The 15142-nt window shown below is 49.5% G+C and overlaps 1 protein-coding gene and 1 pseudogene across 2 annotated transcripts in view; both read right to left on the reverse strand.

Moving 5' to 3' along the window:
- The window catches only part of LOC130381763 (activin receptor type-2A-like), an 82269-nt gene that overhangs the window by 29996 nt on the left and 37131 nt on the right, over positions 1-15142 (reverse strand). For both annotated transcript variants that reach the window (XM_056589520.1, XM_056589519.1), the window contains 2 exons: positions 14941-15055; positions 13308-13446 (listed from right to left, as the gene is read on the reverse strand). In XM_056589520.1, coding sequence (XP_056445495.1) covers positions 13308-13446; positions 14941-15055 — 254 coding nt within the window. The remainder of the gene's footprint in view (positions 1-13307; positions 13447-14940; positions 15056-15142) is intronic.
- Positions 7394-9388, reverse strand: LOC130381764 (uncharacterized; annotated as a pseudogene).

Consider the following 15142-nt stretch of genomic DNA (forward strand, 5'->3'; position numbering starts at 1 on the left):
TTAATCTCAGCATATATGAAATTGATTGCATAAAAAAAAAAATTCATACTGTTAACAGCAGCAGCAGCTGCAGCATAAAATGTTGCTTTTTTATGAATTCATTATGCTCATATATCTGTTGTGTAGTTTCAGTCGCTGACCAACAAATTCATCTACAAGCTGGGGCAACATTGTTGAGAAATAAAATCTCTTCAGATGTCCTACCCTCTCCAGAACATAGGGCTCATCAAATGGTACAGTGAACATAACTGTGTCGTTTGGGCTCCAGATAAACAGTTTGGCCATCTTCAGACCGGCACAGAACATACCTATTTGTACCTGCATGTAATATCCTCGGCTACCTGTTTTCTGAAGTTGTGGTACTCCATCTACTAGCTTGATATCACTGCAGGTATGGTCAAGCTGATCCAAGAGGGTAGAATGGAGTTTACTTGGGACGGGACATTTTATTTCTAGTAGCACAGATGAGTCAATTACCCCATCTGGGCTTGCTGACAACCATGGCTCTGTAACATTAACAGTGATGCCCATTTGTGTAATGCTCATGCCTTGCTCTCTAAGTGCATTGCCAGCAACCACCTCATTATTTCGTGCACGCGCATGCGCGTGTGCGAAAGCTGCAGGCTGCCGGTTACGTTGCTCCAGCCTTTGAGTTCGCTTTTTTTAACTTTCTTAACTTTTAATACTTTTGTTCGTTCTAGTTTGTTTCACTTCTAACCCGGTGAAGTCCTACCCTCTCTAACGAGGCTGCTTTTGAGGGTTTTAGTGCTTTTTTAGTGATTGTTTTTTATGCCGCAGCAACAAGCTGCCTTTGTTTACTCCGGGGAACAGCTGTTTGCGCTAATGCCGACCGGCATAGTGGACAGACCAGCTGATATCCCACCTGAACTCTGGAGGAAAGCTCACCGGGGATGCAGAGGAGGGAAACAATGTCGTGGGATGAGAGGAGGGTCGAGACGGGAAGGGCTTATGGATAGGAGAAGATTTAAGCAGTGTCTCCCCTCGGTGTTTATGGGAAATGTGCGGTCTCTTAGCAACAAATGGACGAGCTGACAGCGCTGACGCGGATGTCACCGGGAGTACCGGGAGTGCAGCCTGATGTGTTTTTACTGAGACAGGGCTGCACAGGGACATTACGGACCATATAGTCTCTGTGGATGGCTTCCACACCATCCGAGCTGACCGGGATTGTATTGAGAGCGGGTAAGCGGAAAGGAGGGGGGGGTTGCCGTTTTTTGTAAACAGCAGTTGGTGCAATCCTGGTCACATCACCATTAAAGAACAGCTCTGTAGCCCGATGCTGAACTGCTGCCGTTGGACTTCGTCCTACCATCTGCCTAGAGAGATCCCGCATGTTATCATTGTTGTACGTACATCCCTCCCTCTGCAAACCCAACATCTGCCAGCAGCATCGTCCACACCACCATCTCCAAACTCCAGACTCAACACCCCAGTGCCCTCATCATCATTTCGGGAGACTTAACCACGTCACCTTGGATAGAGTTCTGCCGACCTTCAAAAGCAATATGTGAGCTGTCCTACCCAGGAGAGGAGAGGACCCTGGACCTGATGTATGCTAACATTAAGGATGCATCACATCTCCTCTTCTCTCCCCCCTCTGGGCAGGTCAGATCATAACCTGGTTCACCTCAAACCCTGCTATGTGCCGCTGGTGAAGAGGAAGCCTACGACCACAGGACTGATGAGGAGGGTGGTCGGGGAGGCTTATGAGGCACTGCAGGGCTGCTTTGGAGTGACTGACTGGCCTGCACTCTGTGAGGTCCCACGGGAGGACATTGATTGGGCTTACAGAGTGCATCACGGACTATATCAACTTCTGTGTGGTACTGCAATGTCCCTGCTCGTACTGTTACCTGTTAGCCAACAATAAGCCGGGGATCACAAGGACATTAAGGCCATCCTGAATGAAAAGAAGAGGGCGATTCAGAGGTGGCAACCGTGATGAGGTGCAGGAGAGTAAAGGGGGTACTCAAACTTGCATCAAGGAGCAAAAGGCAGATACAGGAGAAAGCTGGAGAATAAACTACAGCAAAACAACACAAGGGATGTGTGGAGTGGTATGAGAAACATCACTGGGTTCCAGAAGACTGGTGGCATGGGGTTGGAGGGCTGTGTGGACCGGGCCAATGACCTTGAACCATTTTTCAATAGGTTTGATACAGCGGCCCCCCCCACAAGACTCTTCTGGCTGGGCTGCCAAACACCTACTGACCACTCCACCTCCCCCTACTCCTTCTCCTTGAACAGACCTCTTGTCTGCCCCTTGACACCTCAATTCACTCCTACCTACTCCACCCCTCCTCCCTGCTCTGCATCATGTCCTCTACACCCTGAGGACCTCCACCCCTCCCCCAACTGTCACCTCTACAGTGTCCTTCACGCCTGACCTGGTGAGAAGACAGCTAACAAGACTCCACTCCGGCAAGCTGCAGGCCCCGAGGGTGTGTTGGGCCCATGGTGCTTAAACCTGTGCCATCAGTCTGTGTGGTACTATGAGTCTGGTCTTGCAGCCTGGACCTTGCACCTCCAGAGGTTCCCCAGTGCTGTGGGAGACGTCCTGCCTCGTTCCTGTACCTAAGAAGCCGCGTCCAACGGCCCTCAGGACTACAGAACCGGTGGCCCTGACGTCCTATGTCATGAAGACCCTGGAGAGGCTCATCCTGGAGCAGCTAAGGCCTATGGTCAGGCCCTTCACTGATCCACTACAGTTCGCCTACCAGCCCCGCCTGGGAGTTGAGGACGGCATCATCTACCTGCTGAACAGAGTCTACACTCATCTGGACAAGCCGGCAAGCACTGTGAGAGTCATGTTCTTAGACTTCTCCCATGCCTTCAACACCATCCGTCCGGCTCTACTGGGTGAGAAGATGACTGCGATGGAGGTGGAGGCCCCCATCGTGTCCTGGATTGTTGATTACCTGACGGGCAGACCACAGTACGTACGCCTACAGAACTGTGTGTCTGACAAGGTGGTCAGCAACACTGGGGCCCCACAGGGGACTGTCCTCTCTCCCTTCCTCTTCACCCTTTTCACCTCAGACTTTATCTATTGCACTGAGTCCTGCCATCTTCAGAAGTTTTCTGATGACTCAGCAATAGTTGGCTGCATTGAAAAGGGGGATGACCGTGAATACAGGACTGTTGTGGACAACTTTGTCACTAGGAGTGAGCTGAATCACCTGCAACTCTACGTGACAAAGACGAAGGAGCTCATTGTGGATCTGAGGAGGGAGAAAACAGCAGCTGTGACCCCTGTTTCCATACAGGGGGTCCCAGTGGACACTGTTGAGGAGTACAAGTACCTGGGGGTGTACTTTAATAACAAGTTTGACTGGTCTAGAAATGCAGAGGCTGTCTAAAAAAAAGGCCAAAGCCAACTCTTTTGCCTCAGGAGGCTGAGGTCCTTTAACATCTGCCGGACGATGCTGAGGATGTTTTACGAGTCTGTTGTAGCCAGTGCAATCTTCTTCGCTGTCACATGCTGGGGCAGTGGGATGAGGATTGCAGATACCAACAGACTTGAAAGACTGATTAGGAGGGCCGGTGATGTTGTGGGGGAGGAACTGGACACCCTGACGACCGTGGAAGAGAGGAGGATGCTGTCCAGGTTTCAGTCCATCTTGGACAATGTCTCACACCCTCTCTATGACACACTGGCCCTGCAGAGGAGCACCTTCAGCAGGAGATTCCTCTCACCCAGATGCACCACAGAGCGCCACAGGAAATCTTTCCTGCCTGTGGCCATTACAATTTACAACGCCTCCCTTAGAATGTCAGACACCGTCCCTCTCTGTAATCTCTGACCTCAAACAAGGACTATAATTCTTGCACCTTTTGCACAATACTGTACAATTATTTTTGTACAGTGCTGTCTTTTGTGTATGTATGTGTATATATATATATATATATATGTGTGTATGTATATATGTGGTGTTGTATATATATTTATATTGTCCTTAAATTTGTTATTTAGTTTTTCTGAGGTTGTATCTTTTATCTTTTGTGTATGTATGTGTATTTATGTTGTATGTATATGTATATGTATATATATATATATATATATATATATATGTGTGTGTGTATGTATATGTATATATATGGATATGGATATATATATGTTATATTTTTTATTTTATTCTTAATATTTATTTATTTATTTGTGTATGTATATCTGGAGTTCGTGACAAAAATAATTTCCCTCTGGGATTATTAAAGTATCTATCTATCTATCTATCTATCTATCTATCTATCTATCTATCTATCTATTCTCTTTACCATAATTTGTGGCGTAGTTGACACGAAAGGAGGGGTAGAGGTGCTCTGCAATGAATTTGTCTGGATTGGTGGATGCTCTAGAAGGAACCTTTTTAGCTGCACTTGCAGTTATTCTTAGTTTTCGTGCGTTGTGCCACAAATCTGAAGAACTCTGCTCCCTTGTCTCAGATTCTAGAGTAAAAGCCTGTGCACTACTCACTTGAACATAACACTCATAAAAGCTTTTACATGTCTCACATGTGAGATCAGAACCAGCATGGGTTTGATGAGGTCTTAAAAATCTTGCATCTACTGCAGTATGTGCAAGGCTACAGGGTTGCACTACTGGTTTGGCTCTGTAACACTTGCCCAACAGACAGTTTTTTAACTGGAAAAGTGGCTTTGTAGGGTCTTTGTCTACATTAGTCAAGAATTCGGCATGTGACATATATTGTGGGGTGTTTGGTAGTGGCTGAGCACCGGACACCCTTATACCAAATTCATCTCCTGCCCTGTGGTGGCTGAAGTTTATGTCCCTCAGTCTTTTTGGCTCAATGTTCCTGACTGTCCCTGCGTTCCACCTGCGCTGCTCATCTGTACATGCAAGCCCTGTCTTCCCGGTAGTTACTGCATTTTCAACCTGTAATGAGCACATTAACAGAACATTATACCCATTTGCCATTTGTTTCAAATGTTGTCATCCTCACCTAGCTAAACTGAATCGAAAAAAACACTCATAAAAAGTGATATGATCACGTTACTTTTATTAATTCACAGATAAACAAAGGATTACCTTCCAAAGGATTGCTGCGGCATGACTGCACGATCTCCCTAATCCAGCCATACATGAGCACCCGACAGTCTCTATCAACCCCGACGGCTGCAGCATAACCCAAGCTATAACCTTATGGTTAGCACTTTGGCTCCTGTCGACCTCTGCCTTCAAAAACACATAGGGCCCTATTTTAACGGTCTGAAACGCAAGTGGGAAGCGCAAAGCGCAAGTAGCTTTGTGGGCGGTTCTACGGCGCTATCGCTATTTTACAGGCGGATAAATGGCGCTTGCGCCGCGGCGCAAGTGTCAAAAGGGTTGGTCTGAAGCAGCCTAATTACCCGTAGGTGTGGTTTGGGCGTAACGTGCAACAAACCAATGAGAGTGCCAGCTCCCATCCCCTTTAAGAGCCATGAGCGCATTTGAATCGGACGAGTTGATATTTTGACAGCGCGTCTGCAGTCTCCGATGAGACAGATGCACATGAATTTCAAACTGCAAATGGCTTAGTTTATTGCCAAATAATATGGCCTAATTCACACATGGAATAAGGGGTTTTCTTCCACAACTTCAGAAATACTGAGTCCTCAAATAAATTTCGGCAAAGAAAACGTATGATAGGCTATTTAACATATGATATGCGGTAACTTTGGGTTACTTAACGTAATCCCTGGTTCTTTGATAACAGAGTGAGGTGTTTCACTATGGGAATCGCCTAGGCGTGACCTACTACTGGAAGCTCCAATTGCACCACGTCTGTCATTGACAGACAGGTCGGACTGTGACACAGGGTCCCGCCCCCTGCACTTATACAGTCGACCCGCCCTCCTCAAATCATTCTATACCAGTTTCTTTCCGTGTAAATGCAAGGAGGGACTTGTTGGTGAAACACCTCACTCTGTTATCAAAGAACCAGGGATTACGTTAAGTAACCCAAAGTTATTTTTCTAACTTCGTTCGGTGTTTCACTATGGGAGATATAGACCACTCCCGTATTGCATATGTCTCCCGAAGCTATGCAAATTCAGCCAGGCAGCAAACATCACTTTGAGTCTGGTGAGATCGTCTCCAGCACGGCTTGAGAAACAGAAGGCCCTGAGACATCCAGCCTATAAAACCTAACAAAGGTGTGAGGCGTAGCCCAGCTCGCCGCAGCACAAATGTCATGCACCGACACTCCCCTGAATAAGGCCCATGAAGTAGCCATACCCCTTGTGGAGTGGGCCCTCAAGCCATGGGGGGCTGCAAGCCCCTACTTTCATAAGCAAGAGATATAGCCTCCACAATCCAGTGGGATAGCCTCTGGCGGGACAAAGGCTTGCCTCTATGGGGAGTGGCCCAGGACACGAACAGCTGATCCCCTTTCCGAAAAGCAGCTGACCGACTCACATATACATGTAGGGCCCGTACCGGGCATAATGTATTGAGTCTCTGCTCCTCCGCAGAGGAGAACGGAGGCGGGTGAAACGCCGACAGTTCCTCCGTGAGACACCTATAGGTCGACTCAACCACCTTAGGCACAAAAGCCGGATTGGGCCGCAGACAGACCTTGGAGATCCCCGGAGCAAACTGCAAGCATGAAGGACGGATAGACAATGCCTGTAAATAACTCACACGCTTAGCTGTGGTTAAAGCTAAGAGCAACACCACCTTCAGCGACACAAACTTCATCCCCACCGCCTCCAACGGCTCAAAAGGGTGATGAGACAGGGCATCCAGCACCACCGATAAATCCCACAAAGGGACCAGGGGCCTGGAAACTGGGAGCTTGCGACGCGCCCCCTTCATGAAGCGACAAACCAAGGGATGCTGCCCTGCAGGCTTATCCCCAAAGCCAACCTGACAAGCTGAGATGGCCGCCAAATACACTTTAATCGTGGAAAAGGCCTTACCCTTTTCCAATAATCCCTGTAGGAAACACAGTAGGTCCACCACGGAACACTGATATGGAATGGCGTGCCTCGAGTCGCACCAGTCCTCAAAAACCCGCCACTTGCCACTGTAGAGCCGGCGAGTGGAAAGGGCCCTTGCATTCTGAATGGTGTCAACGACCTGTGCAGGCAGGCCTGCCGCATTCAAGTTCCACCTCTCACGGGCCAAGCCCAGAGCGCTACACGGTCCGGGTGAGGATGGTAAATCTTCCCGCCCGCTTGGGAGAGGAGATCCCTGCGCAGGGGAAGGGGCCATGGGTCGCCCGCCAGGAGTTGCACTATTTCCGCCACCCAATGTTTGGATGGCCACCGTGGCGCTATCAGGATTAGCGACAGACTCTGTTCTCTCACCCTGGCTAGGGTGGGGGAGATCAGGCTGAGAGGGGGGAAGGCATAGCAGCACGTTTGGCCACGGATGAGCCAGCGCATCTACCCCTAGGGGAGCCCTTACGTCTGACAGGGAGAAAAACAACGGGCACTGAGTGTTTTCCAGCGAGGCGAAGAGATCTACGGCTGCCAAGCCGTATCTTTGCCATATTTGTCCCACAACCTGTGGATGAAGAGTCCATTCCCCGTACAGGGGGTTTTGCAGGAAGTGTTTTAGAGCAAGGAACACTGCCCAAAGTTCTAGGAGGTTTATGTGAGCCTGAGCTAGATCGCGACTCCAGGTGCCGTTCACTGCTCTGCCCATCATTGTCGCACCCCACCCTGACAAGGACGCGTCCGTTGTCATGGTTACCCTGGACGACACCGCCCCCAGCGGGACGCCCGCTGTCAGAACCGTGCGCATCGACCACGGGCGGAGAGCGGTAACACACGCTGGTGTTACTTTCACCTTGCGATTCAGGTGGTGACGGGAGCACAGACGTAGTGCTGCGACCCAGCGCTGAAAACCTCTCATCATCAGAAGACCAAAATGCACTACTGATATCACCGAAGCCATAAGGCCAAGCAGGCGTAGGCCTTATGGCTACGCCTGTTCCTCTCCCACAACATCACCGGCCCTCCTAACCTGAACGATACGGTCTCTCCCCGCCTGAAGAGGGAGAGACACTGCGTGAGAGACGTTAGTCTCCTCTCTGATAGTGTGACGCGATAAGAGAGAGAGTCTATGTGGAGACCCAAATATTACGCACATTGTGCGGGGTCCACACGGCTCTTTTCCCAATTTATGCTGAATCCCAGAGTCCTCAGATGATTTACCACCGTAGTAGAATCTCTGAGTGCCTTTGCGTGAACTGGAACATATCAGATAATCGTCCAGATAAGAGAATATTCTGATGCCGCTGTTTCTTAGCGGTGACAGTGCTGCCTCCACACCTGCTGAACACTCTCGGGGCCAACGATAGCCCGAACGGGACCACTTGGTATTCGTAAGCCCTGTTCTGAAAAGCGAACCGGAGAAGTTTCCGGTGCGCGGGATAGATGGCAATGTGAAAATATGCGTCTGACAGATCGATCGTTACAAACCAATCCCCTGGACGGATTGAACGACAGAGCACTTTGTGTGTTAACATCCTGAACGTGTATTTGCGCAGGTGTCTGTTTAACACACGGAGATCTAATATGGGGCGAAGGGACGAGCTCCCTCTCTTCGGAATGAGAAAATAACGGGAGTAAAAACCCTGTTGGGCTTGCTCGTTCGGGACAGCCCTGATCGCTTGTTTTCGAAGAAGGGACGATATTTCGTCCTCTAGGATTCGTGCCGAATCCCCACTGGCCATAGTATAGAAACCAACACGCCGTTGAATCTGGGTGGTTTCATAGCAAACTGCGGTCTGTAACCCTGGGAAACCGTAGACAGGATCCACAGGTGAACTGCGCATGCGCGCCACTGTTCCACTCGCGCAGCGAGCGGGCTCATGTGATCGCGCCCCAACGACGTCACCCTCGGGACGTAAGGGGAGAGGTCTGCCCTCACAGGAGAAGCGTGAGCTCCCCCCATGGAAATGTAGGGACCAAGATATTGTTTTATTTTGTTTTGTTTTGTGCATTTCACCCTTGGCTCTGGGCCTGGTTGCGAAAATGCAGGGTTTATTGTGTTCACCTTTAAAACGAGGGAAAATAACTTGTGACACTGGGAAAATGCTTGGTGGCACTGTGTCAATCGTTGCCCCTGTCTCAGTTCGCCCTGAACGTGAGGCGAGAGAGACTGAGAAAGGGCCCCTGGAGAACTTGAACCCTCTGGGCTTTGTTCTACCCCCCCAAGCTTTCTTTTCTTCATGGGAGGGGTAGAGAGAGAAGCTGGGATCGCTAGGTCGCACGCTTCTTCTTCCCATCCCCGGGGTGGGGAGAGCGATTCCTGGCTGCCGCAGCAGCGAAGGAGTGTTTGCCCCATGGCCTTGGGTTCTCTGACCTAGGCTGTTGGTCGGCCTGTGGGCCAGCTGCGTGGGCTGGTCTGTAGGCTTTCTGAGGCCTGGTTCCCCTTGTCTTCCCCTTGCTGCCACTGCGGCGGCCGCAAAGCCTGACCTCGCTGGCTGGGGTGGGCGGGGAGCCTGTTTTCAGGGAAGGCAGAGATCGAAGGCCTCTCCTTCCTGTTTCCTGAGAGTGCTGGTCTCTCTCATCTTTTCCAGCGCTGGACCAAACAGACCCTTGGTTGGGTCATATGCAGCATCCATGACCTCGGCTTTCTGCGCGTCGCTCAGTCCGGAGAGACTGAGCCATAATGCTCTCTCACCCGAGACTTGCAAATTTCATCCCAGAGGGCAGGGTTGGGTGACCCAGAGTCTAGCTGGCGACCCATTTCCTCTAGGATTTCAGCCTGATATGCAGACAGTAGTGTCATGGCATTGAGCGAGCATACCGAATGCGCTGCATATTTATACATCCTTTGGTAAGTGGAAGCGGTGAGGCGGTCCATCTTACCAGGCAGGGAGATGCCTGAAGAGGCGGAGAGAGAGCGACGGTTTGGGTGGAGGTGGTAAGCCACTGAAGGCTCCACAGCTGGGGGTTCGGCCAGCCCCAGCTCACCCATCCCGTGGATCTCCAGCTTTGAGCAGCCCTTGGTGGGAAGCTTGCTCTTAAATGGGCTGGACCAGTAGCGGCTCATTTCCTTCATGCAGATGGGAACTGCTGGTAAGAGCTGCTTAGAAGGCGGCTGGGCTGGTGGGAGCCTCTTGCCGTCGTATAGGTCTCTCTCTTCCCCTTCAGCATCCGGGGCTGCAGGCCATTGAATGCCTAGTTTTGCAGCGGCCCGTTTGCACACCTCGTACAGGTTACCATCCACCGGTTGTACAGCGTCAGAGGCGCTAGGGGGTCTGGACAGTTGGACCGGAAAAGTGGAGTCGTCCTCCTCCTCCTCAATTCCGTCCATGTCGAGGAGGTCAAAGTTGGCGTCGTCGTCGCCCTCAGCGTCCTCAGTGCCCGGTTCCGCCTCGAGAAGTAAATCATCGAATAGCGGGGGCACGAGCGGGGATGCCGCCTCCATCATGTCCGCCCAGCTCGTTGTCGCGTGGGACTGATGGGTGCTCGTTGAGGCTATAGCGGGGGCACCCGCCAGGCAGGGATCCTGGTTGGTAGCCACCGTCACCCTTAGCCTCCTTTCCAGAATTTTCTCCGGCATCGATGTGTGAGCGCATGAATGCAGGTCCGCTAGCGAAGCTTGAGCGTGTTTAATGCCCATGCACGCTATGCACATGGGGTGGGGGTCCCGGCCTGATATGGAGGCCCCACATGACGCGGGGCACAGGCGGGATACAGCTTCCCGGCTCCGACCCTTTGGCGGGGGTGGCGGGCGAAGGCATACCGCAGAGTTCACTCGCCGTGATGCTTTCGTTATACCGGGTGTGTTTGGCTCAGCCAACAAGCTAATGTGTACTGTGCCGCGGTAAGCTCGCCTTGACGCGTTAGCCGATAAACTACACCGTAAACCAGTGACACCTGTAAACAAATACAGGGTAACCGGAGAAGCAGCTCGCCGTTATGCGGACACTGCCCAGCGGGTGTAGTAACAGATAGCTTCTTACGAAGTTATTACTCAGCCGAACCAGGTTAAAAGCCTACGACTGCGTTCGACGACGGAATCCTTGACGGCCCTTCTGTGAACTGTTAAGCAGTTTAAAGCTAACCTAGATAAGCTGAGGGAGCTTGAGTAGCTTTCTCACGGGAAGAAAGCGAGAATGATTTGAGGAGGGCGGGTCGACTGTATAAGTGCAGGGGGCGGGACCCTGTGTCACAGTCCGACCTGTCTGTCAAGGACAGACGTGGTGCAATTGGAGCTTCCAGTAGTAGGTCACGCCTAGGCGATTCCCATAGTGAAACACCGAACGAAGTTAGAAAAAGAACTGTGGTTCTATTTAATGATATACGCAATACATTATAAACATTGTTTCTTATGAGTATTGTATGCTATCCTAATATGCATGTGTCCCCGCGGTAATAGACATTGCCATTGATTGTATTATGCGTTACGTGTTTAGTTTGCCCAAAGTGAAGGAGTTCAAGTACCTCGGGGTCTTGTTCGCGAGTGAGGGAACTATGGAGCGTGAGATTGGCCGGAGAATCGGAGCAGCGGGGGCGGTATTGCGTTCGCTTTACCGCACCGTTGTTACGAAAAGATCTACCGGTCGATCTTCGTTCCTATCCTCACCTATGGTCATGAGGGTTGGGTGATGACCGAAAGGACGAGATCGCGGGTACAAGCGGCCGAGATGAGTTTTCTCAGAAGGGTGGCTGGCGTCTCCCTTAGGGATAGGGTGAGAAGCTCAGCCATCCGTGAGGAACTCGGATTAGAGCCGCTGCTCCTTTACTTAGAAAGGAGTCAGCTGAGGTGGTTCAGGCATCTGGTAACGATGCCCACTGGACGCCTTCCTTGGGAGGTGTTTCAGACACGTCCAGTGGGGAGGAGACCTCGGGGAAGACCCAGGACTAGGTGGAGAGATTATATCTCAACACTGGCCTGGGAACGCCTCGGGATCCCCCCGTCAGAGCTGGTCAATGTGGCCCGGGAAAGGGAAGTCTGGGGCCCCCTGCTTGAGCTGCTCCCCCCGCGACCCGACCCCGGATAAGCGGACGAAGATGAGATGATGATGTAAGTGTTTAGTTTGCATGTGTTTAAACAGAGCAGACACGCGCGCCCGCATTCATTCATTCTTTTTAACACTCACTCGCGCGGTAAAACAATGTTTTTCACGATCAAATAGGCCTACTCATCAATCCTAAAAGTTATGGGCATGTAGGCCTACACGATGTCTGTGTCAAGAAAATATTTGTTTGCTGTACGGTGTTTGCAGATGCATTGATTTAAAAGTACAACTTATTACCGCTACATCAGCTGTTCTTTCCCAAATAATTTACCAAGAATGTGCGGCTAGGTAGATGAGAGAAGCAAAGTATATGCGCGAGGTGCACAAGCAATCCGTATGCAGCATCGCATGCGCATGTATGCATGCGCCCTTAAATAGCATCTGAACAACGCGCCACTGACTTTAAACCAGGTATTTCCTGGTCAGTAGCGCAATGGTATTCAGAGACGGCAAAATACCGTTTGCGCCAGAACACGCCTCCTCCTTCCGCCGAACCTTCTGATCAATCCCTAATTTACCGGCGAGTGGCGCTGGTGGGAAAAGAACGCTCTGCGCCAGTTGTAAACTAGCAACGACACATGCGCCAGTGACTAAGTCACTTGCGCCGGATGCTAGATAGGGCCCATAGTCTTCGTGCTTACATAAAAAAATGCGCCCGACTTTATTGCTATGGAAGTAATTGAAGGCCTCAGTACTTTTATAATTACGCATCTCCTCACGATCTCCACCCTCAGAAAAGACAAAATAATTGATTATATCAATATGGCTAACTCCTGGCCATAGTTTCATCTCATCCACCCAACCTGTCAGTTTTGACGGATTTGGGACTCTGATATGATCTTTTAAGATTTCATCGGCAGTGTGTAGCCACCGACTACTTCCCATCTTGAATGATCAGTTATGTAAAATAACTTCCTTAAGCCTTAAAATAACTAGCTTTAAGCGACGCTTGTAGGATCATGCAATGTAATCAAACACTTAAAGGGAATTAGAAAACCGTTTAGTCAGTTGAACCCACTATGAATCATGGGAAATAGAATGGTTGAAGAATAAGGTGAATATGTCAGAGAGATAAAGAACAAAAGTTTCAGGGTGGTGTGTAAGAGGTTGTAGGGAGTTGTGTAGGGTGTGTTTGAGATCTAAAGTGACCTAGATTTTTTGCAATGTTTCAATCCAACCCCCATAGCTCTATGACCACAGGAAAGGGGAGTTCATCTAAACCAACACCAGGCTGGTCTGGGGAAAAGGTCCAACTATCACATATAAACCTGTGTGTGTGTGTGTGCGTGTGTGTGTGTGTCTCACCGTCGGCGGCGGTGCAGCGTGAGGCCAGCTCCCAGAGGACCAGGCCCAGGGCATACATGTCAATGCGCAGGAACGAGTCCCGCTGGAAGTTGATGGCCCCCTCCAGCACCTCGGGGGCCATGTACCTCCTGGTACCCACCTGGGAGGGACAGGGGAGAGGGTCAAGTTTGAGTGTGTGTGTGTGTGTCTGTGTCTGTGTCTGTGTGTGTGTCTGTGTCTGTGTCTGTGTCTGTGTGTGTGTGTGTGTGTGTGTCTGTATCCGAGTCCGTGTCTAATGAATCCTAAAAAAACTATACATTGTGATACTGTTTAATATATCAACAGAAAATGCCTGACAACCTACATTTTATTCAAATGAATGTACCCGTTTATAACTAACCATCAAACAGTAGTAGGCCTCTCCCTTTACATGGAAATAATAAATATCCAAAGGAATGTCAGTAGAATTTACATGATCTTGAACGGCAACATGTACCGGCATAGAAGAAACCTCTAAATCTACAATGTTAGTTAACATTAAACCAAACAACACAGGGGCTGTGTCCCAGTGGGGGATGAAGCCACATCCATTGGTTGTTCCCGGTCCCGCCCCCGGCTCCAGGAAGGACTGTCACTCTTTAGTGAAGAGTGCTTTTACTGTTCGATTATCGTCTCTGAGCATTTACGAGATTCTTATTTATTATTCAGTGTAGGTTGGTTCATGAGCCCTGCTGGTTCAAGAATTTATCGTTTGTGTTTGAGTCGGGTAATCAAAACCCTTAAAAGGCTTTCGCCTCCGTCTCTCTCGCTCACTCTCTCCTCACATTTATTAGAATGTATATAACCATTATGCAATAGTACCTTCAACATTTGAATGATTGCCTGAGAATGTGATACGCAATAAAAATGTATTACAATAGTAAATACAGGTTTAGAAACATAAGTATCATAAACATAAGTAACTTCGAACGTAACAAAAAGATAAAGACCTGAGAGAATGTAAACAGAGCAATAAAAGCGTTATTGGTCACAAATCAAAAAGAACAACATTGCTGTCGCTGAGTTTGCACATACTTGCTTATTGTATAGTCTACATTTGCTGCAGGTTTTAGTTATTCGCCTAGTTCTTCCGGAAGACACACAGGAGCGATGTAAGCGCAGATGAGTGGTCATGTCTGTTGTATGACCAGAGCCTAAATACTGAACTTCTTGGCAGGTTACCGTTTTCTAGGCAAGGTTCCAAATTGCAACCCTTTTGGTGGCATATGCTCCCAAAATGTAATGTGCGACCTGAAATATGATTGCGAGCATTCATTTTTACCCTTACTAAAGTTACATTTACAAACACTGAATTAAATCCACTATTTTCCGCAATCTTTTGGTTTGGTTTAATATATCGTTTGTTATTTAAGAATATAGATATTATAATATATTATTATTATTATTATTAATATGATAATTAATGTGTACAGTTCTGCTGCTCACAGGATCGTCGAAATGTGTCTGCGTCTAAGTGCTTGCGTGCGCGTGGCGGCATTAACAGATGTCTAAGAGACAGCGTTTGGGTGCGTCAGTGTGATTGTGTAAGGTTGTCCGTGCGTGTGTGAGAGAGCACGTGCGTCAGTGCCTGTGTGCGTGTGCTGCCATCCCCAACCTGTCCGTGCGTGTCCCCCGCCGACTTCCCGGCCTCGAACTTGAGTGCGAGGCCGAAGTCTGCGATGCAGGCGGTCAGGTCCTTCTTCAGCAGCACATTCTTGCTCTTCATGTCCCTGGGGGGTCACACACACACACACACACACACACACACACACACACACACACACACACACACACACACACACACACACACACACACA

Source organism: Gadus chalcogrammus, chromosome 4, assembly GCF_026213295.1.
Source record: "Gadus chalcogrammus isolate NIFS_2021 chromosome 4, NIFS_Gcha_1.0, whole genome shotgun sequence".
NCBI lineage: Eukaryota > Metazoa > Chordata > Actinopteri > Gadiformes > Gadidae > Gadus > Gadus chalcogrammus.